The sequence below is a fragment of the Ptychodera flava genome, chromosome 20 (genome assembly GCF_041260155.1).
Source record: "Ptychodera flava strain L36383 chromosome 20, AS_Pfla_20210202, whole genome shotgun sequence".
Lineage (NCBI taxonomy): Eukaryota > Metazoa > Hemichordata > Enteropneusta > Ptychoderidae > Ptychodera > Ptychodera flava.
The window spans coordinates 35,376,889-35,402,067 of NC_091947.1; the positions used below are offsets into that span (position 1 = coordinate 35,376,889).

At 35.8% G+C, this 25,179-nt stretch overlaps 1 protein-coding gene across 2 annotated transcripts; it reads right to left on the reverse strand.

Annotated features, from left to right (window-relative positions):
* Positions 1 to 65: 65 nt before the first annotated feature.
* Positions 66 to 25,173, reverse strand: LOC139120812 (uncharacterized). Of its 2 annotated transcripts, XM_070685381.1 has the most exons (8): positions 25,110 to 25,173; positions 15,700 to 15,906; positions 14,520 to 14,795; positions 10,926 to 11,070; positions 7,071 to 7,837; positions 5,600 to 5,693; positions 1,811 to 2,016; positions 66 to 1,149 (listed from the first exon to the last, which is right to left on the reverse strand). In XM_070685381.1, exons 1-5 carry the CDS (start codon positions 25,146 to 25,148, stop codon positions 7,611 to 7,613), a joined length of 894 nt encoding a protein of 297 aa, XP_070541482.1. In that variant the 5' UTR covers positions 25,149 to 25,173; the 3' UTR covers positions 66 to 1,149; positions 1,811 to 2,016; positions 5,600 to 5,693; positions 7,071 to 7,610. The 2 variants fall into 2 exon arrangements, with proteins under 2 accessions (XP_070541482.1, XP_070541481.1); XM_070685380.1 differs by lacking the exons at positions 10,926 to 11,070; positions 14,520 to 14,795; positions 15,700 to 15,906; positions 25,110 to 25,173 and having other exon boundaries at positions 7,071 to 7,613.
* Between the last annotated feature and the right edge of the window lie 6 nt (positions 25,174 to 25,179).

Consider the following 25,179-nt stretch of genomic DNA (forward strand, 5'->3'; position numbering starts at 1 on the left):
CAACCTCAAACCCACTCAACCTCAAACCCACTAGACCTCAAAACCACTCGTGATTGGTCAAGCTGTCTGGTTTGTAAGATTTATTGTTTACTTTAGAGCAGAAAACGGTTGTGTGATAAAAAACATGGAATAAGTATGTGATGTTGAAACAGTGGCAACATTCATTGACATTTTCTAGAAAATAAATGTGAAAATAAAATTGACAAAAGATGTAACACCTGAAAAAAATTGAAAAACTGAACATGATTCCTTGTAGATGTCTTGGTACCAAAATCACCCATGTTGAAATTATCTCTCGGAAGGGGGAAACTTCATCCCACATGTAATTTTTCTCAAAAAAAGACTGGAACTGGGTACAAATGTTGAACATTTAGTTGTCTCCATCGTATTTAAAGCTCATTTCACTCAAACTCACTGAAATGGAGTTTGATATACACACATTCTGTGACAGTGTATTGAAACCACAATGAGTTATCTTGCACAAACAACAGAAAATTACACAGCTGGAAAATGACAAGACAAAGTATTGAGTCTACTTTTGACCCCTTGACTTCACCCAAAGTAAGAACGGAGTGTGAAATTTTTGAAGAGAACAGAGTTGTGTTGTTTGTTGCTAGAAATATAAACAATAGACCATGCTCTATTTATAGTCGGAAATGTGAACAAAAGAATGTTCCTTTGTACATTATGTGTATCTTTATTTCAAACAACAGAGTTTATAAATGAAAATCTTTGAAAGTCACATGTCATCTTATTCCTTTTTCTCTGACCAAGCCATACTTATTTTGGCCCAATGATGAGAAACATTAAACCATCTTTACACAGGCACTGCTACAAAAAACACAGTATGTAAACATAATTTAAACAGCTTTACTTGATAAATAAATATAAAATATTGAATATTTACGTTTTTAAAATATGTCATCTAAGAATGTCAAGTCTGGTCCTTGGTTAATTTTCTTCTTTACTGGCGTATTGGTTGTATCTTGTTGTGAGATACGCAAAGGATCGGACTCAGAATCAGGAAAAGTCTTGTTTGCAGGAAACGAGTTCATTTCACAGCTGTCCTGGTGTTTTCCAGTCTGTCTGACTGTATGTCTGCCAGTCTGTTGTGAAGGACTTCCGTCAGATGCAATGTCTTTTCTTTCACTGAATAAAAAAAATGAAGAAATGCCCAGTTCAATTTATATTTGATTGGAAAGAATTGATATTAAAGTGTAGATTTTCAAAAGTTTTCTCAGAAACGACAGGCTGTTGCTGAACCTAGAGTATTTATATGAAAATAGTCAACTCTGTCAGGATCATTGTTTGTATTCATGTCTTATTTGAATAAATAAATAAATAAATAAATAAATAAATAAATAAATAAATAAGACTGACAATCAAAACAGCCCAGTGCTGAAGGCCACCATATATTTTCTTGACCCCTTTTTGGCCTTATACGGGTTATATGATATTTTTGGTTTATCTGCTGTGTTCAAAACTAATAGTTTTCCAGTAATAAGGAATGCAAAGTTTAGCTTGAAAGTGAGAGACATTTGCCACTTGGAGTAAAATTGACTGTGACAAAGTCATCAATTCCACCGGTGAATTTATCCCAACAGTACTAAGTTAATTAGGACACAGAAATAATTTCATGAAACTATGCATTTGCTATTGAATTACAACTTTACAATGGTATTTCAAACACAGTGTACTGCAAAACTTCATTTATTTTCCTTTAGAAGACAAATAGTATTAAGAAATATGACTCTATTTTTGTATGTTAAAAGACACAATTCTGTTCTTCAAAATGTTTAAATCCACCAACCTTTCAGTATGGTCATTTCTTGAAAACGGGAATACATCCTTGGACTGATGATGTTGATCACTTTCACAGATGTCACTAGTTTCAGATGCAGTGTGACTATGCAGAGGACTCCTGTCAATTTCTGGTTCATTTTTGATATTTCCTTCTGAGATGTGACTCTCTTTTTTCTTGATTACATCCATTAAATCTGAATGTCTACATCCGAGCTACAAAAATTAAAATGCTGCACTGTGATATTATGATCGTAAGTTCACAAATCATAGAGAAGACAGTTGATAGCCCTTGTTCTGCTTTGGGTTTTTGACTTTGATTTCGGTCAGTTGCTAGGTTCAGACTGAATGCTAGCAACAACCTTGTGCCTCTAATACTCAGCTACTTTACTATCCATTGTGTAAAGCACTGACATACAGTTGTATGGTTACAACTTAAACAGCAACAGGAGATCTCAAGAGTCTAATCCCATGGTGAAAATGGCCCTTAATAGTTTTGCTACATTCTGCTGAATTCTGCCTCTGATCTACCTGCTTCAAATCTCACATGATGTTAGTATCATCTCAGTCAACACAAGGTTTACTTTCATGAAGTCTAATTTGAGGCTGGACACAGTTTAAGCAGGCACTGCACCCAACACAGTGTATTTTGCTCCAAAATCACTTTTTGGCAAATATTCAATTCTAATTAATTTGTTAACCAAACATTAAAATATTGGTTGGGTTCACCTTTTAGCTTGTCAAGCAGTCGTAAGTTGCATGATAAAGAAGAGTTAATTTATGCAAATATATGCAAATCATCCGATTTCCTTGCTTCTTCTCCCAATTTCAAGATTTCAAAATAATTTAGCTCCACTTTGGCTGGGTCAAATTTTCTGAAATTCTCACATTATGTTTTTTAAATGCTACATAAACCAGAAAAACAAGAATGACAAAAGTAAATAAGGTCTGAAACTTTAGGTACTGGAGGTAACTTTAGCAACACATGCATAGCAGAGGAATGTTCCACACAGTCCCTCTTAGTTTGAGCAGGTCTGCTAATATGTAACAGTTCATGAACAATGACAGGAAAAGACTCATAATCTGTTTCAGTTACTGCCACCACTGCTACGGGGGGGGGGGGGGGGGGGGGGTGTTGGGGGGGGAGGGGATACACATAATACTATAGCTACACTGCATACAAATAGGTTAGAGGTCATATAAGCTCTGACCCAGATTGGGCTGTTTCAGTTAATGCCACCACTCCTGCACATTTTGCAGGATTTCCCCTGTTTCTTACCTCATTTGCATATTTTTGACACTGACATGTTCATTTGAACAACGCCACATCTCAACCCCTGGGTCTATCTGTACACCAAATACTGAGATGGTAGGTGTGGTGGTTTGGGAGCTTTTGCGTGTGACGGACTACATCCACACATACATAAATACATATACATACACACAGACATACAGACGCCATTGACTCACAATATATGCTCTTTTGGTATTTATATACATACCAAATATGAGCTAAAAACTACTATAAAGTTCTTACATGTTGAATAAGAGGCATTTTAATTTTGCTAATCATGATTTTAATCACTTTTTTGAGTGTCAGTCTTTCAACCAATGCCATTTTAGAATTAGCATAGATAATGCAAAATAAATACTAGTAGCAGTTTCTTTAGCTACATATACTCTTCTTTCATATAAAATATTAAATTTCAGAAAAAGTGTCAAGATTTGACTTAATTGATATTTTTATCATTGATGTTCTTAACCCAAATATACACCGCCTTCATCCTTCGAGTAAACTCTGCTACCATACTAAACTATAGAGTCTCTGCTTTTTGAAAATATATAGTATGAGGGGGTTTTCTTGTCATCTTTGATGAGAAATATTCCTTTGAAAAAAACTGTGTTGGCAACATGCAGCTCCACCTCATATAGAATCATATCATAACAGTATTCTGATGGCGCAAATCCAGTGATCTGATTGGTGAGACATGAAAAGAACAGTGGTACATTAGCAATATTGCAGGTTGGCACACACGCGCGCTCTTGACAAGAGCAAAAATCCTTTTGGATGTTCCATGCCAGAATCTCAATATGCTGTTATGATATAATAGCAATAAAGCACACCCAACAACGGTATACCACTCGGATTTGACTAGTTTACTTAATATATATGCACAAGTGATAGGGAGTGTCACTAGGTGTGCTTTGTTGCATAATGAAAAGCAAAATGATTAAGCGATGTCAAATATTTCTTAAGGTACATGTGTAATGCAAGACCATTTCCACTAATCTAAATATTTGTCTTGTATATCCTCATCATGGATAAACTTTGTATGATCTCATACCAGTATACACAAAACATCACAGACCAAAACTCTAAATAAAAATAGTGCCAATGTCACTGTTCGCTCCCATACAGTTATCGAAACAAGCCAACAATTGTATGAAACATGGACATACATACAGACAGACTGAGTACACATACTGGCACAGAGTGATGACATTGGCCCTCGACAAGTGTGCCTTGGCCAATGGAGAGTAATAAAGATATAACAAACAGCTGAATGTAATGATAAAATAGTTAAATATAGGCCTACAGGCACTCAGGGTGAATATGTTACAGCAATTTGATTAGTTTCTTTTCCTTTTCTACTTCTGTGATAATTTTTAAGACAATCAATCTGAAAGGCAGTTTATGTATTGACAAATATGTTATCTTTTACAAGCACACAGCAAACTGTTCTTGATTTTTCATTCTATGGGAGCTAAAAAACTTTACCAAAACACAAAATTTTAGATATTTCTCTGAAAATTTTAAAATAAGCAACATAGCAGTTGATAGAGCTTGGTTTATGTTATGTAGAGAATAACTTTTTTATGACACATGTGTTGATGAAGGAGTAATCTTTGCAAGTCCACTTAAGGTCGGCCTGACCAAAATGGCAAAAATAGCTGCAAAAATACCTATGGTAATTAAAGATTTTATCATAATTTGAGCATATTTAATTAACATCATTTGTGAGAACATGTCTATTAAACATCAAAGCTATCAGAGAAGTGGTTTTTGAGAAACAAATTTTTGACCAAAAATGGCAAAAATTGCCTCCAAAATTCAAAGTTCTAGATTTCAACCTAATTTTAATAGATCATATTAACATAAACCCTAGGAACCTGTTTACTAAATATCAAAGCAATTTGCCCAAATTTGGGAAAGGTCACTCCTATGCACTTCCATACCAAGTTTCAAATCAATCGGACTTGTGGTTTCAGAGAAGAAGATTTTTTGACCAAAAATGGGAGAAAATTACAAAAAAATTCATGAAAAATAGCAAGTCCAAGATACTGACCCAAGATGTGCACAATCATTTCAGGTCAGCCCAAAGTACTTACATGCCAATTTTTCATGTAATCTGCTCAGTGATTATTGATTTTTCAATTTTGACTGTTTTTACATTTTTTCACTAATTTGCATATTTTTGGCAATGACAACTTCATTTGAATAAAATCTCATCTACAGCCCATCATCCATGTACACACCAAATATCAAGATGAAATGTGCAGCGGTTTTGGAGTTTTTGATGTTGACGGACAGACATACAGACATACAGACACACAGACATACATACATACAGACAGTTCCCTAGCCTATAAGAATAGCTTCCATGCCATACATACATATGGCTATGGGAGCTAAAAATGTCCTAAAACACAACTACCAACAAGTCTAAACCTACGTATTATTTGTTGGTGAGATAAATGACACTATATGAAGCAACATAATTTACACTACGGTACTTACTTCCTTCAGCACCATTTTGGCAGTATCCACCAATTCTAATTCATTCATACAATATACAGTGGATGACCTTGACAGAGATCGGCACAATTTTTTCCTGAAAGGCACAAGTACAATATTTTCAATATGGCATTTACCGGTGAATTAAGCTTTTCTCAATTCATGGTATTCAAGTTGAGTTCATGCGAGTCATTTTTTCTAGACTGGAGCTGGCATTAAAAGCTTCAGTCTGCTCAAAATGATCAATGTGGACGCCATGTCTGACCAATGTCGGTAAAGTGGTTAAGGTCAAGGTTTGGTTTAGGGCTGATCACGGGTCCCTCTACAGGACTGTGGGCTAATATATGATTTGAGCCAGCCATGGTCACTCTATCACTACAGTAGAGGAACTGTGAGCCAGCCTATAATCATGAGTTAGGATGCATTGTGTCCTTGTCCCAGTTGAGGCATGGACAAATTGTTATCATACATTTCAGATCATAGCCATTAGGGGCCACAGACACTGTTACCATGGTAATTGTGTCAGCACTTAGCAAGCAACTGAATTCAAATGACGTATCTATTTCAAAAGTGAATAACGTAAGCCCTGGCCAGGTCCTGGTCAGACTTTTTGTGTGTGAACGTAACTTGAAAGTTGTCTTTAAACTGAATTGTTGTACAAGCAGCGCTTCAAGGGGACTTTATGTTCAGGTTTTATTTTAGTTAGTTTGATTTCCGAAGTTCATCAGTTACCGTACATTAGTGTTATTATCATTTTTGAACAAACTTACCATTATGATTCAAGTCAGGATTTTGTTTGAAAAGTTGACACTTACGACCAGCAATTTTTGTTTTCTAACTGAGATGCTGACTTATTTGAGAAGTGCAGAAGTTTTGTAGTTTCAATTGAAATGGTATCACTGCTTGTGCAGATAGCAAAAAGTCGTGTGAAACTTGTCTGATGTCAGTACTGAACAGAATGAAGTTTAAGCTTTCATCTTCAAGAATATTTTTTTCAAATATCTAGTTACTTTTTACAAAATATCTAGTTGCAGTTATATGATCTGTTCAGGAGGATACCAATATGAAGTACAAATGCTTCAATAGCCATTTACATTGATAGGACCAAGAGAAAGCCATTTTGAGAATGGTGTGCTCCAGGGAATATAGTTTTAGAGGTTCAGTATCCTGTCATTATTTTGTTCTGTAAATGATATTTATGTTATTTTGTGCCTAACATAATGCATTGTTTGTACCATACAATGTTATCAATGACATGCAAATTCTCGTACACATTGAAATTCCATTGTCAACTACAGCACACACCATTATCTATGTTTCATGTTCAAACTCAAGGCTTTTCAACATGATGTGGAGAGTTGTAAACAGAAACTGTACTGTGCAAACAATGATCAAGATCCTAGTTAGAAAGTACATCACAAGTTAATGCTATAATGGTATTTTAAATAAAGGACTGCTATATTTGAATGCATACTTTGGTGACTGCTTGCTACCATAACCATACACTGAAGAAGAATCCCTTTTCCCAGCATCCTTTGTAGGAGTTGTTACACCTTTAGAGTCTGGTGGCTTTGGTTCCCGTTGGTTTCTGGGTAATAACCACTTTGGTAGGGATCTGGAAGTAACATTTGGTGCATCTTTGACTGTACTGTCAGTGTGTTCTTGCAGATATTGTTGTCTAAGCAGATCTATTTTACTATTTTTCTGTCTCAATGGAGTTGCATGATCTTCATACATTTGTTGATATTTTTCCAGTACTTGGACACTCTGGAAGCACATTCCATGGAAACGACCGCCTTTACAGAGAGTTTGGTAAAAATTTCCATCTTTAGCTTCTGCAAACAGAGGCACCTGGGCTTTACTTTGTAGGGTCTCTGATGGTAACTTCAGCTTCATACTCTGAAGAATTGATGGTTCATGACTTTTTGTGGCACAGTGTGGCGCTGTAACAATGGTAGGATGGTTGAATACGGTAGATGCTGTCATGTAACTCACTCCAGCAGCTTGTGCACATCTAGTGTGTGCTATACTTGAAACCAAGTACAATGTTACCTCTGTGATTTAGCTGAATATGATGAAGTCTTTGAAGCCAAGCTATCAGCCCTGGGTTTGGCGGTACTGCAAACTGACCACACCTACTGTTGTCCTCTATTCCACAAAAATACACAGGGCAAATATTAAAATCTTCACATATCTCCAGTAGGATCTTTTTCATCTGACTCTCTTCTTGACTGTCTTCATCTGCCAACAGAAGAAAAAAGTGTGAAAACCATTTTATATTCAGAATGATTCCCATACTTACCCATGCAGTAGCCACCAAACAGGTCATTGATATACCTAAGGGACACATTTACACATTTACCTTTCTGAATTTTGCAGTAACCTATGATATATTACAGCTTAACATGGGACTATGTATCTGAGGGTAGGTGACCATTTGCCTGACATAAGGAGGACAAATGGTCTCCTACCTCGGCTGCTTGGGCTATTGTGTTTTATTACATGCCTCTCTTACATAATTTTCACTCAATTGTTGAGCTTTATATGCTTTATTTCAACGCGAGACAAAATCTGTTGAAGAAAATAGAATGATTATAATTATTGAATGGTGCATGGATATATTTACATCACTGTTATGCATTCATTGATGTTTTTTGCATAATTTTGTAGAAACAGTATTTCCTATGTAAAACATATCATTTTATCATTTTTTAAATTCCAAAGTAGTCAAGGTGGAAATAGTTCCTGGACCAGCTTACTTTCAGTCAAATGATATGCGGCCCGCGACATCATCAACGAGTTACCATTTGATCTTATGGAGCGCGTAATGTTCAATATATGAGGCATTTAATAGATGTACCGGTATGTATGGAAGTGTCTGTGACACAGCATGATTAAAATTCAATTTTCATTTCTTTCTGATGATCATAGAAAATAGTTTTGCTGCACACATTCTATCACACAATAATTTATCAGTCCACTTTCAATCAAATGTATGGATGATCATGCAGAGTATTGGTGATGAGGGCAGTTGTCTATTTCCATTCCCAAATATTTGAAAAATAACCAATTTCATATTAAGAAATGGTGTATGCAATGAGAGAATGAAAGTCATTGTGTACTATCATTCTAGAGAATGCTAAGTGCTACTTTGACACTATCTAGATTTAAGAGTCGAACGACATTGTAAAAATTCAAAAAATTAAAAGTCATTAGCACTGCAGAGAGGATCATTGGTTCAGATATACCTTCACTGCCATCAATTTATGGATCCAGGACCTTTTGGAAACCCGAATCTATCATTAATAATGACAATCATCCAGCCCATAAATATTTTGAACTTTTACCTTCTGGGCGCTGCTATCAAAGCATAAGAACAAATCTGAACAGTTTCGCGAGAGTCTTTATCCATTATCAGTCCGAATTTTAAATCAAATGTAATATTTTTGTTTCTCATTTCATATTTTTAGTGTTTGTATTTTAACATGTTTTTAATTTAGTAATTTTATTCCATTTTTATGATATTTCATTGATGCACATGTGAAAAATCAATTTCCATAGTATTTTAATGCATATGGCAATAAATTATTATTATTATCATTAAATTATGTCCTTCTGACTGAGATTGGATAGAATAGTTGGGGAAGAAGAGTTTTTACTTAAAAACATTCCTGCATGATAATGAGGATGGGGTTCAATTTCTGAGGAAAAAAAAACATTGTCTCTTGAAACAAGTTGAGAATAAAAATTACTTTCTGTTGAACTGATGGCAGTACAAAGAAGAAGCAGAAAGGGAGCTCTTTTAACCCTTTTACCACCATAGTTTAGCCCAAACCTGTTGTTATCAATTGTGATTGTGGACCTGTTTTTAGGGAACTTGTGTGAAGAGGTTTAACCATAGACCTACAGTCTATGGTTTAATATGGAATCATGTTTGTTCACAGGTGTGTTACATTACATTGAAAGGTTTTGGCCTGACCATGGTGATATTATCATCATATTATTATTCATAGGTTTATTGGCCTACAGAGCACAATGATGTGAGGCTGCAGATTCATGTATCATACACTGTGCCAACTCACTGCCTTGCCTTTCCAAGCTCTATCGTTGAGGGCGTGCCATCAAATGACAGCAGCAAACAGATATTAGAAAGAGTCAAGCAGGGCACTGTCCTTTCTGAATAGCAAGTTCAGATTTATAACCCTAAATGTGTGAATGAAAAGATACATATATTATAGTGGGCAAGATTAAATACAAATCTAGTTCAAGCATAGTTTTATACGGTACATGTTGACTTGCACCAGTCACTGGACTGGTTCAATAACACATGTTGTTGTTTTTGTCTATGGCAGTTGATAGTGTAATATTGACACTGTATTCTTAGCTTATATCATGCCTGTCACTATAACGTACAGTATTAAAGAGAATAGACGGTGATTTTGATGAAAATTGGTTTCACCTTTTTCTCCTCCATCCTATGACTCAAACAAATAAGTTTCTAAACATGGTTTTACTATTAAAATGTGTACCAATTATTCAAATCCTGTAAAACAGATTAGCTATGGGCTGACAAACTGACAGAATGCCACTTACACGTACCTCTGCCATCCAATTAAAAACATAATCATGGTTTTCATTGCTGTATGTACAAATGTATCCGATAAAAGATTGTAGATTACATATACCATCTTACTTTGTGGCAACAAGATTGTGTGAATATATTGGGAATTCTTGTCAATATTTGAGATATGGATTAATACTTGCAATTTTTTCAAACTCAAAGCCAACAGCATATTGATCTCATGTAGCATGTATTTCTGTTGGACTGATTTCTAGTGAGTCAATACAAGCTGTGTGGTGGCTTTTCCTTTACAAAATGATGAGTGTAACTTTACTGTATGCCATCTTTTTGCTAGAAATGACAAGTAGACACAGCCTAGTCAAATCACTCTGATAGGGCTGATCACTGATGATTTCAGAATGTCATTGATATGCATGTTGTCAGAAACTTTTGTGGACTTTTCAAAGTTAAACTTACGGAAACCGTGAAAATGTTCCTTTCATACCATACATGTTGTGAATGAAATCGTAAAAATTATATACCAAATGACAAAACTGCAAGCTGCAGTGATAAAGACGGGTGCATCGAGACAAAACTTGTCAAAATTTCTGTCACTCATATCAATTAACAAACCTATCATCACAAAATATGCTATTGCCATGTGAGGGTGGCAGAATTTGTGAACTTTTTAGGATATCAAGGCAAAATGTTTCTGGATCACTTCGGTAAGAAAGTATATCTATGTAAAATATTCATAGAATCACTTACCTTTCTGTCCATCATTGATGATAATTATTCTTCCACATGGATTGAACTTATACCATCTATTCATTGTATCTCTTACTTGTGAGATTTTCTCACTGCCATGCTTTGCAATGCCCTCCAACTCTATGAACAAAGCTGGCACTTCAAACTGGTAATAAGGAAAGGAAAATGCATTCTATTATTAGAGTGTACACAACAGATGTAAATTAAAATAAGTCTATGACTTTCTAACATGAAATATGAACATTTCAAGCTGGAGAAAACCCTCATTCATTACGATATTCTATTAGAAAACCATATGATGCATGGTTGTTGAAATACTTTTACTGTCATCCAGGATATTTTAACTAGACTGGCCTAGGAAGTTCTTTAAAACTATCATTCCCATTACTTTCATTCCCTAATGAGAAAGGCTCAGCTACTGGTTTTTTATATATTATCCCATGGTTTTTTTCTCTGTTTGATGTCATCGTATACGATTGTTTTTTGCAGACCGTACAACTTCTGACCCAAGTTGTGCGGCTCCGCGAAAAACACTCGTATACAATGACGTTAAACAGAGAAAAATACATTGGATTATTAGCCATGTCAGGCCATTTTTAAATATTAGGAATAGAGAATTGGAATGTACTTCAATCTAAAGATCTCAGTGAGGGGAACAAAACAAGCCTTGAATGGTCAAGATTGGATGAGTAGTTCAGGAGATACAGATTTTTAAAGTAATAAATTTTCATATTTTTTTCTGCCGTTCATTAAAAGTTTTTGGCGTTTTTAATTTTAATGAAGTTTTGATGTCAATATATCAGAAATAATACATCAATAGCTTTGATGAAAGCTTAAAACCTGTTGCAATATTCCTTTTGAAACCAATTGTGGCCATTCACTCTGAAAAAACTTATTCAACTGCAAATTATATGCGGTCAAAATTTGAATATTATCTAATTTTTCCGATGTAAAAACAGTGCGTTCACAGAAAAACTAAGTCCACCTAATTAAATATGCAAAAATTAAATATCTTGATTATTCTCCCATATAGAGACATAGAATTTTTAATTTTTAGGTTTTCTGACAAGCTGAATTCAATGAAATCATTCAAAATGACGGCTGACCATATCTTATGTAGTTTCCCTGATCAGGCTTTCAGGTATGCTAATTTATGCAAATTATTACATTTCAAAAAGATTTATTGATTGTAAGTTTCCTTAATTAGCAATATATCAGCTAAATAGGTAAATCATTGGTGCCAAACTAGCCCATAAAAACACTCATGGTGTGCGATGTATGCATTCTACCACTAAATTTTTGTTTGCATTTGTTAACATTAAAAAACTAATATTTTGTTCAGTTTACGAAAATTAACCAGTCCCAAAGCATCTTCTACAGTAAATCCTGAATCACAGTGGTTTCAAACTTTCCAAAACTGTCTAAGCAGTACGCGACAGCGTACACACTGGCCTCACTCAAGTCACAATGTCGGTAGCTGCAATAATTGTAGCCTACAGGCCTTTGTTTATCATGTTGGCTATTCAGCCCCGGCCAGTGGCTGAATAGCCAGCAACACGGCAAACAAAGACCCGTGGACCACAATTATTGCAGCTATGTCGATAGCCAACACAGCAAACAAAGGAGCGTGGGCTAAAATTTTTGCAGCGGAAATGTCGATAGGCACTCGCGCTACCTCCCGATCGCGCTCAACGTAATTTTCGATCAATTTCCATCGAAACCGCTCCACAAAATTTCATAAAACCTTCGAATCTTACTAAATATACGCTAAATTTTATCATCAGATAGCAGATCATCCAAAATTTTGCTGTCTTGAGGTCGAGATTTTCGATCAAAGTTCTTCTTTCAATTTTCAACGATGATAACATGTGAATATCACAACATCGAGGCTATGACGCATTAGAGAATTATCTGACGTTTCCAACAAGGGGTCATACATTGAAATCGGCCCATACATTTCAGTGGAATGTTCAATTTAATATAGGGGTCGCAAAATCACCCTTTTCTGGCGATCCGCGCAACAGAACGAAACCCAATTTTCAAGTTTTTATAACTTTTTATTAGTTTTACTTTTTCGATTTTTTTTCTTGGCAAATGAAAGAAGAAGTTTATAACAATCAAAATGAGGTATCATGAGGGAAAAAACATCATTTATTTAGGAGAAATATGCCTCCAAAGTTGGGAGTTTTTACATGAACTTCACTCGGCAGAACAATTGTTTGGGTGTTTGACATGGCTAATCGGATTATACATTTATCACATGAACAGTCTTCTTATTTTTTTTGACATAGATAGATCAAAATTATTGTAACAAATTGCATGAATTTCGTCGCGATTTGTGTTTTACCTACGCAGATTACTTTCATTTAATGAGTAAAGCAGCCTGTCACCCAGGAGATACTTTCAACCAGACGTACAAATTTGGTCACGTGAACATGTCAATCATTGTCTCGCGCTATACCGATGCAAAGGCAAGTCGCATTGGCGGACATAGCTTTCACCATGCTAGCGACGGATAGTCATAATATTCAGAGTTATTTAGAATATTTACAAATAGATTTATGAAGTAAATGCAACGACACGATTGAAACAGTAATTTTTCATTCTCAGAGATGCCCTGGCTTTTGAAAATATCACACAAGTTTACGACCTTGGCGAGGGCGAAAGATTCCGTTCGATTACACACAGGGGTATACCTCATTGCATGTTATGCCAGACGCTGCCGTCCGGTCTCTGCTGGTGTCAACTCGCTTATGTCTTCACTATACAGTCTTATGCCGCACTGCAGGTTTGATTCTGAGCGATAATGTACGAAATTTTTTGTATGATGAAGGAAATTTATCGTTGTTCGTTGAATGACTTTATGCTTGTGCTGTCTATGCTACCTTCCCGAAGATTATACTGTACTCATTTATTCAGTTGAACTTACGTTTAGGTGTAGGTTTCAGGTTTATCGCCAACCGGAATCGCCAGGTATGACGTCTATATTGAGCCTATAAGCTTACGACTCGACTGGAGCCGCAACGTTACTGAGCCATTACAAGAAAATGACCAACGGCATCCCCATTCGATTCTCAGGACAAGCTATAGTTTTAGGGACTCGAAATTTCGTTGGACAAATATACCTTCTATGTTTCCATGTCTGGATTTATCGGGTCACCGTTTTGTAAAAATGTCGTGAGAACTAGCAAGGCATTGCTCACAAAAAATTGGTCTGTGTCGCAGCATGCACATATGAACAGTACCATTGCAGGAAAAAAGATCTGGTTGATGTTGTAGAACTGGGGTAATTCGGATTTCTTATCTGTCCAGTTCTACGTCACACAGGTGGCGATTCGGGCCAGTTCATGCAATGTGATAAGATTGAGAAAATTAACAATAGAATTTCATAATATTAGTGGTGACAGGCTACTGGTTATATCTAAAAACAATTCAATGTTTTCCCCTTATATCATCCAACATCTGAAGGTCATCTAACAAAAGTTCATTAATTATTGTAAATTTTCTTCTCTCTGTTTTGTGTTTGTCCATCATTCTCACAGTATGACCTTACTACATGGCTTTCTTCCAGTCATCTTTGACAATTCACTTTACCTTGTAAAACACTCTTGTTTGAAGATACGTCTTCACTTTTATGATTGTAAAACCTTCACTTTCTCTAGGTGGTGTGAGAGTCTGTCTGTTAGGCATGGAAGAAGCATCATTAAACCATCTCTTAAATTTGTTGTCTGATTGACACATGTCAATACGGATGTGGTTGTCAGGGAGACCTGTGATGCACAGTTCTGCCAACGCCCATTCTCTTGCCCAGTATACTTGTATCTTCTCACTGGGTTCAAAGGTCACACAGTCAAATGAACATCCAGGTATCTGCAGAATGGTCATGAAAAAAAACATGTTAGTATCATAGCAGATGGTATGCTGTGTGGTAATTAGTAGCAGCCATGGCTTGTGAAAGTAAACTTGACTACAAGAACTGGGATAAAATGCTGAATACTTTTTAGGATTCACTTCAACTAATAGAAGGAAAATACTGATTTACTTTGGAGTCAGCATTGTAAATTTTACAGTAGCATCTGTTAGTGGTTGCTGCTATTCCAAGATTACTTATAGTCAGAACTTTTGAGAATGATGAAGTTCAAAGAGTCAAATGTGAACTCCTTGTCAATGCCACTTTTATCTTTCAGAACATGAACTCTCATTTATTCAGTTGTACAGTATCAATTTCACAAAAAAATCTGATGCCACACTCCATGCAAAACCTGTTGAGGGCTATAGTAGAGTAATACTATATCAACTAAATAGGCGGCCATCGTCATGAGTGACCATGAAGTCTGGCATGCTATATGAAATTTCCAGCAATTTGCAGTACGGCGGGAAATTATTGTCTTGTCAAGATATCACGTACCAATGACGTGATTGGAATGTGGAATGTGGTTTTGTTGTTGTGTTGCATTTATTAAGTTGTGAGAGATGTTTGAATTCAGTTTATCAGTGCTTCTCTCCGTGCATGTTCAGTTTTTCTCCTGTATTTTCCTGGCTTTCAATCTCTAAGAGCTCGGATGGCTCATCAGTAAACAGATTTATCCATACTGGTAGATATACATGCATTGCAGAGTGTGGTGCAAGGGCAAGAGCAGGATGCAGAATATCAGAGTACTTTTATATACTTTAGTGTACCTCTCTCACACCTTTCTGCAAACTGTCAAGTCAAAAACAGGTAAATGATCAAGTATGGTCAAGGTCATCTTAATTCAAGAAGTAAAGGCTTTACCTTGCTGCCAATAGAATTGATGTATGAAGCCCTTGTAACAGCTGACCAATTTTCATCATCTATCACAACTTTGCAGCCATTTCTCAGATAACCAACCACTTGTAGAATAATCTGCCGTAGACTTATAGTTGGATCATTTTGATACATCTCTTCAGCTGATACTCTTTGATAACTTGCATAGTTAGCTTCATAATGAGCAGTTTTACCCTGTATCATAAAGAACACAAATAATGAAACCAGATGTTGTTGTCTGCATGTGAGTTCCATCTATCATTGCTACCTCGGTAACCTTCAACTTGAAGAGACGAAAGACAACAGAGTTAGGCAGTACCTTGACATTTGGCACACAAATATTGTTTCTTTTCTTTTTATTAACAGATATTTTGTTGGTAATAGTAATGAAGGGTGACAGGGTTTGTAAGAAAGGTGTGACAGTATAGTTCCTAATTCTCACTTATTGTTGGTAGTATTTTGATCCATTTACGTGTCTTCGTACTCTTTCGTACTCTGGGTGGAATTGTGCAATGCGAGTGATGTGATGTTTCCCCTATTAATATTCATTTTCATTGCATACATAAATCATTTTACTATAAGTATAATATTATTATTAATAACTGGAACACTTGTGTCTCTAAAAGTATATCATGAAGGCTTTGTCTCACAATACGAAAAAGAGACTCTTTATAAAAATAATTAAACTCGTCCAAGGTGTCAGAGAATGTACATGAGTAAAATAAATGATCTAATGTTTCGTCACGGCTATTGCTGAAGGGGCATAGGGGCATATGGTCCTTGCCCCTTCTGTAGAGATCATAGTTGGTGTACAAGATATGGTAAAAGAGTTAAAAATTGAAATTCACAAGCTCTTGTATCTATAACAGCTTTGAAAAGCAAGGTTCAAAAGATGAGGCTGATGGAAGGTGTCTGCTCTATCATAATACTTTTTGCTCAGTGGTATGGGGTCTTCTTGACTTTCAAGGGCTACTTTTACAGATTTCCTGGTGAGCTTATCAACTCTAATAATATTACACAAAAAGTAACAATGATTTGCTTTTTACTTCCAGTGTTTCATAGTTTTCTAATTCTGACCATTTTGATAGGAGGGACTTAATCATGATGTACACATGAGGAACTTAATTTGCATCTTTTGGTTAGGTCATCCCAGAACAGGTTACCATTTTCATTGAGAAGGCTGGCAATAAAGTGGAAGCCTTTGTTACATAATGTGGTGGAAAATATTGATTTCCCATCTGTGAGGATGTGTTTATTATTGCACATGATCTGACTAGGAAACTTGTTAGCAAGTCTTCCTCACACAGATTGGTAAAGGCCCATGATTCAGACACCTCTCTGTGAAAGGGAAGTAATTGCACTTGAATAAAAACTTCCCTCCACTGGTTTTTAGTCAGTGGTCTAGCAAGAATTACTACAAAGGTGAAATGATGACAGAAATTTCAGATGGAGGCCTGAAGGCTCCAGATGTCAAAACCATGCATAAATGAACACAAACTTTGCCAAAAGATACTTAATAGATGATGATATAAAGCATCCTTGAAAATCATAATGTTTGGACTAAACAATTGTTATGAATAACAATAGTTACTGGTTCTGTAGGCCACTGCCCTGGTCAGTGCCTCGGTACAACTGGCCATTGCAGCTACTGCTAACACAAAGACCAGTATGCAGTAGTTGACTGGCTGGTTTCTACCAAGTACATGCTGATACTGTAAAATCTATCCAGGCAATAAAAGGGAACAGATGATCAGTCTTTGCAGTGGTTTAATATCTTTTGCAATATATTCATGATGTCATTAGGACAGAGGAAAAAGATTCCTTACTGACAGAGCAAACAGTATCCTTTGGAAAATAAACATGATAAACCCATGGTTGAAAAAGATCCACCTGTAAGAAATCATTCCTTGGACACTGAGCTCCATACACAAACAACCTGTGTTCCAAAATTAGCCTGCTAAATAGACAACAGAGTATTTATCAAAATATTGACAGTATATATTGCACATTTCAATCTTTTAACGTTAATATCATAAAGAATAAGCCGTAGGTTTTGTCCATAGTCAAAACTGTTATTTGAATTGTGACTGTCAAAAAACACTACATATGTAAATTTACAGCAAATATTTCAACAGGTCACCTGGTAGCCAATGTTGCTCCTCTGTTAGTTTACTGAAAACAACAATAATGGAATCACTGACAACTGAAATGGCTAGGACTGACATATCTCAAAATTATGCATTCTGTTGTGTAAAGTAGACTACTGACTGGGGTTGAACATTATACACATATTGACTGGTCATGAGGGCAACAGCATAACGTCTGTACCCCGAGGGACTGTGAGTCACCCCCAAAACAGACTGTTTCCCGAGGCCGTAGGCCGAGGGAAACAGTCTGTTTTGGGGGGTGACTCACAGGCCCGAGGGGTTAAAGACGTATGCTGTTGCCCCCATGGCCAGTCAATATGTTGTTTATAACATACCTCATTCCGTAGCCATGCATAAGAACGTACTATACACAAAACGTGTTGCATGTAGGCCTACGAATATAATATGTTGGAGTGGTTCAGTAGAAAGAATTTTTCCCAAAAGAATCTGCAAAACGTTCAATACACCGTTGATTATTATAGTTTTTGTCCGTATCGAGTCCTTGTTGGAAACCAAAGCATTCAATTCTTCTTCAGAAAGTAGGATAAACCAAGAAATTTCTCGACTATCGCTTCGATTGGCCGCAGACAACATCTTTGTTTACATTCCGGTCCGCGTTCGCGTCAATGTCGTTTTTGACGTCAGCGGGCATCATTTTTCGGAACTGATGCCTGGCAGGCAACAGTTCAAACAAATGATGCCTGATGACGTCGTTTACGTGGATCAGCACAAAAAGAATGCATCCCACGTGACTATTAATTGCGAATTAGAATACAGACTGCGGATGAGGTGTGTTACAAAACAGGATGATTAACTGTGCTCTGAGCAAATGCAAAAATTTCCGATTTCTAAGGCAAAATGTTAAGGGAGTGATTATGAATATTAATGAGGTATCCATAATATGCTGGACCAATGATATCGGAGGAAACAACGTTTTGGTAAAAAATGATAAATTTGTATTATACAATTTTTAAAGATAAATGAGGTATCCCTTGCAACTTACAAACCAAATTTGATTGCTATCAGAAAAAAGTTTTAGAGAAAAAAAAATTTGTAGAAAATTGAGTAAAAAATCAAAAAAAATAGTGACAATGTCACTGGTCGCTCCCATATAGTTATCAAAACAAGCTAAAATCAAGCTAAAAGATTTTTTTATCACAAATAGAAACAATTCCCCAATAAAGTAAAATTATACAAATTTCACCAGAAGTTGATCAAATCTTACTGACGTCACCCGTAAAAACCTCTACACTAAGTTTCAACTCAATCGGACGTGTGGTTTCAGAGTTAAAAAAATTTTTTGATCAAAATGAAAAAAAATAGCCAAAAAATGCAAATATGCAAATTTCACCACGATTTGCCCAGATTTGAGAAAGGTCACTCCTATGCACTTCCATACCAAGTTTCAAATCAATCAGACTTGTGGTTTCAGAGAAGAAGATTTTTTGACCAAAAATGGGAGAAAATTACAAAAAAAATTCATGAAAAATAGCAAGTCCAAGATACTGACCCAAGATGTGCACAATCATTTCAGGTCAGCCCAAAGTACTTACATGCTAATTTTTCATCTAATCTGCTCAGTGGCTATTGAGATTTTCAATAAAATGTAAACTTGTAAACATATATACATATGGCTATGGGAGCTAACAAACGACCCAATGGTCGACAGAGCTCTGCTGTGTTATGAAGAGAGCAACGTTTTGTGACATATGTATTGATGAAGAAGGTTGAGATCTTTGATAGCTCATTTCAGGATGGCCTGACCTAAAATGGCAAAATTAGCTGCAAAAATACAAAATTGATGATTTCATCATAATTATGTATAAAAATGTATACCAAATATCAAAGCTATCACATGAGTAACTTTTGAGAAACAAATATTTTGACCAAAAACGGCAAAAACTGACCCAAAAATACAAAAATTGAAGATTTCATCAAATTTCACTATATCACACTAAGAGAACCCCCAGGAACCTGTATACCAAATATCAAAGGCATCAGACAAGTAGTTTTTGAGAAACACATTTTTTGACCAAAAATGGCAAAAATTGCACCAAAAATACAAAATTGCAGATTTCATCATATATTCTGTATATCATATTTAGTTTATCTGTAGGAACCTGTATACCAAATATCAAAGCTGTCAGACGAGCGGTTTTGATGAAATAAATTTTTGACCAAAATGACAAAAAATTCCTTAAAAATACAGATTTGCTTATTTCATCATAATTTGAACAAATCTAAGTTGGGCTATCCCTAGGGACCTGTATACCAAATATCAAAGCTGTCAGACGAGCGGTTTTGATGAAATAAATTTTTGACCAAAAATGACAAAAAAAATCCTTAAAAATACAGATTGGCTTATTTCATTACAATTTGAACAAATCCAAGTTGGGCTATCCCTAGGCACCTGTATACTAAATATCAAAGCTGTCAGACGAGCGGTTTTGATGAAATAAATTTTTGACCAAAAATGACAAAAAAATTCCTTAAAAATACAGATTTGCTTATTTCATCACAATTTGAACAAATCAAAGTTGGGCTATCCCTAGGGACCTGTATACCAAATATCAAAGCTGTCAGACAAGCGGTTTGATGAAATAAATTTTTGACCAAAAATGACAAAAAAATTCCTTAAAATACAGATTTGCATATTTCATCACAATTTGAACAAATCCAAGTTGGGTTATCGCTAGGGACCTGTATACCAAATATCAAAGCTGTCTGACCAGCGGTTATGAAGAAGGAGATTTTTTACCAAAACGCCTTTTTTGCACTAATTTGCATATTTTTGGCAATGACAACTTCATTTGAACAAAATCTCATCTACAGCCCATCATCCATGTACACACCAAATATCAAGATGAAATGTGCAGCGGTTTTGGAGTTTTTGATGTTGACGGACAGACATACAGACATACAGACATACAGACATACAGACATACATACATACAGACATTTTCCTAGCCTATAAGAATAGCTTCCATTGCCATATATACATTGGCTATGGGAGCTAAAAATATGTCTAAAAAATTTAAATATACAAATTCTATATTTTAACCTAACATAAGCAGAGCATCTCTGACAAGCTACAAACTGAGTTTCAAAGTTGTAAGACCAGTGGTATTTAGGCAGCACAATAATGTTTGACCAAATATGAGAAAATTAGCCTACAACATTTGCATACCAAAATATCATCCTTTGTATGTATCTGAACGAGCTAGTCCCTTGGAAGTTACAAAGTAAATTTGATTGGACAATTATAATATGCTTAGCTTGAATCGGGAGATCTGATTGGCTGGAGCTGGGGTTTATATTCTCAACAACAAGACCTGTGCACTTCAAACATTTCTGAGCTCACACAGATTTTGAACTCCTGCTTGAGAGCTCAACGCGCCAAAATGTCAAAGAAGTGTACGGCTTGAGACTGACTTTGATTGTTGAATTTTAGCGTGGTGCAGCTTGATAAACCCACAAATGAAGAGTTTGTACAAACAGTGACAGCGAGTAACAACAACATAATTTTTTAAACATGTTTTTTGAGTGTTTTTTCAAGTAAAATTCTTCAAGTTTGATGTGTAATCACCAGATTGATGCGTTGCGTTACCATATTGTTTGTATGGAATCAAATGTGCACACGTGCGCGTTCTGAAACATTCTTTTTAGAGTTTGTGTTCAGGGCGCCTGAACCCTTGTTCCAACTTCAGTCCCAAGCAATGACATTGTCCACTTGTATTAAACTTAAGCATATTATAATGAGTTATGAACGGTGCACTCAGGTATTTAGTTGCGGATATAAGATCTCTGGAGTCAAAATTAGCATATTTGGGTGAAATAATCACCAAAATATGCTTGCTTCGCTCGGTGATTATTTCCCACCAAATATGCTTATTTTCACCCCAAGGTCTTATATCCGCAACCAAATACTCTTGGTTGCCGTTTATAACCTCTAAATGTTTCATGAGAATAGAGAGTCTGAAGAAAATTGAGCAAAAAGTGAAAATGAAACAAAAGTGAAATGAGCAAACTTTACGGTAATTTTTTGTGTATGTATGGGCATCCCTAAGAAGCTCCTTATAAAAGTTTTGATAAGCGTACCAGTAGTATAGAGACAACAGTGTTTTGACCCAAATGAGAATATTCACTCAAAAATCAGTACACACAAATTTCACCATTATTTAAGGAAACTGAATGAGGTCATCCCGACAAGTTATTATTGCCATCAGACAAAAAGCATCAAGAAATAAAGATATTTGAAAAAATTATGCAAAAAACTAAGAAAAAGTTCTCAAAAATGTGAATATGCAAATTTTACTAAAATTTTCATCAATAAAGGCAAATAAAGCTCTTCTGTCTTATCAACCAAGTATTCTTTTACTATTGTCTTGTTCATATACTTTCAAGCAGGTACTAAGGTTTTCTATGAGCTCTTTCTACCTTATATCAAGTTCATCTTGTCAACCTTGTAGTGATGGAGAGAAACTATTGCTCATATAGAGGTAGGCTGACAATATTGCTTTGTTTATGCCAACCTGGATAGAATCATAAAGCTCTATAAAATAATCACAGGAGTGACATTACCAGTAGGTTCAGTACAGTACTTATAATTTGCTCAGCGTATAACCTAGCTTCTCAGTCAGCTTGATACCATGGTACTACATGTTGAAATACCAACTATTTGGCTTGTCAACATAGCCTGTGTCCTGAATCGTTACTGTTTATAATTGAATTGATGTCGAGCCCTGATTAGATTTCAAAAGAATGATGCACACCACACACACACACACACACACACACACACACACACACACACAGATACAACTTTGACAAGATATTTGCACAGTATTTCAACATACTGCAGGTAGTATACTCCCAGCTGTGGTTTTCAGAAACACATTTGGAAATGTGTGTGACATTCTATAGATGCGATAAAAAATCAGCATGGTTGATGCAGCACAAATTTTCTGGGACATTAATGCAAATAAGTACAATGCATGGATGGTGTGACAGAGGTATAAACAGCATGCATAGCAAATGTAAAAGCAATCAAACTTGTGATGATAAGCAAAATTGAATGATTCTTATTCAAAATGTATGAACTTTATTGCCAAACAAACTAGTCATTTTGATATATAGTATTTAAAGAACATAATGTGAAAATTCAACAAAATTTGACCTAACCACAGTAGAGTCAATTTTTTTTAAATGTTTAAAATGGGAGAAAAAAGAAGCCATAAAATTGGTATTTGCATAAATTTGCATACATTTACTTTCTCACTCAACTGCTGTGTTATGTGCAACGCTACCTCAATCAGGCCTGAATTTCAGACTTTCAGTAATTTGGCCCTTTTTAATCTTATTCGCACTTTCTCGAAACTAACATGTTCATTTGACCAAATTTACATCTCCATGATTGGGTGCATCTGTACACAAAATACTGAGATGGAAGGAGCTGTGGTTTTCAAGTTTTTAATATGGACACTAACATGTTCTATTATACAAGGTTGTATAAGTTAAAGGATTCATACACACACACACACACACACACACACATACACATACATGCATGTATGCATACACATAAACATACATACAGACAGATGCAGCTGACTGACAATGCAAGCTCTCTACAAATGTGAAAGTTGAAAACTGTTGAGGTATGTAACCTTTAACTGAACTTACCATTTGCAAATGGGTACAATAAAAAAATGCTTTTCAGATAATATGGTGAAAATCTTGAGAATTGTAAACAAATAGTGCAACGTTTTGAAGACAGAATAAAATGCTTTCAAGGAGTATTCTACAGAACACTTCAAACTTAAATTACTTTTAATTGTTCAGCTCTCCATATTGAAGGGACAAAGTCAGCCATTTCTCATGAATTTTGTTTGATACGAGGTACTACCGGTACTTATATTGTTAGAGATGTTGAAAGATACTGAATGAATGGGTGACCATGCATATATTCGACCCCGGTTTTAGACAAATTAAATGAAACCATCGCGAAAATGAATTAATGGTCATGACCATTAATTCATTTTCGCGATGGTTTCATGTATCGTGTCTAAAACCGGGGTCGAATATATGCATGATCACCAATTCATTCAGTATCTTTCAACATGTCAAAAAATATAAGTAGTATCTCGTATCAAACAAAATTCATGAAAAATGGGCGACTTTGTCCCTTTAAATAAAGGCTTCATACAGCTTACCAAAATTAATAAGTATCCTTAATACATGTTTGTGCGCCACATATTGGTCGCAATATTGTTCATTTTGTGACAACTCATGAAATTGTGTTTCATAATGATAAAAAACATATTAACTAGTCATATTTTTACTGCATTTATTGTTTCATCTAAAGGTAGTAGTGCCTTGGGGACAGATATTCTGACTCAAATTTTCACAGTACTTTTCTGGTCTACCATTTGTTAGGGCTCTGGGAGTGAGTAAAGTTTTCACAATCTTAGTTTTGCAAAAAAAAATAAAGAAAATAAAAATTTCCCCATTTAGTTAAAGCGGCATTTTGAATAATAAAATATCGGCAAATCTAAGGTAATTTGTTTCTCTAGTACCACTACCAACATTTGCAAGGTGATCCCTGATTTTTTTATTCTTCTTGCTTAGTTCGTTGAGGAAACATGAGAAAAGGTTTACTAATAAGGTCTTTCAATTTCGAGGTGCATGTTCATTTTATTTCATTTGAAAATCTAGCAAAATCACCTGATTCCGGCTCCAGACCACGGTTTTGTGGAGGGACCGTGTCAAGACTGAGCAAACTTTGTAACTCAATCACACAATTGTCGGTAACTGTGACCATGGTAACTGTGATGTCAAGACGCTGGTGCCGTGGGAGGCAACTGTCGGCTTTTGAAATTTTGGAAAGTTTGAAATACTCCAGAGGTTAGCTAAACAGTTTTTGACGAGACAGTCACTCTTCTGTGAAACTCCCACACTTTAGCCGACAGGATCCCAAAGCGTAGGATGAAATCCTGGAAATCGGCCTCACTAAGTAAGCCATCAATGAAAACTGGCATGGCAACATGTGGTATCATGTGCTGATCGCATGCCGTACTTATGGGGATCCGGGGAGATTCGAGCCAGATGACAAGTGCAACACAACGTGGGCGGGAATTAGCGAAATATCAAAAGTGAATATCGTGCCACGGTCTACATGTACTTCGCTATTTTATCTGATTATCGCAATGCCTCTGGAAAGGGACGAGAGTAATGTTACCATGTTATACTTACTGTAAACGGTAGGCCATAGAATATAATAACGTCGGCCATGTCAAAAAGTACGCTATTGTGCGCAGGCTCG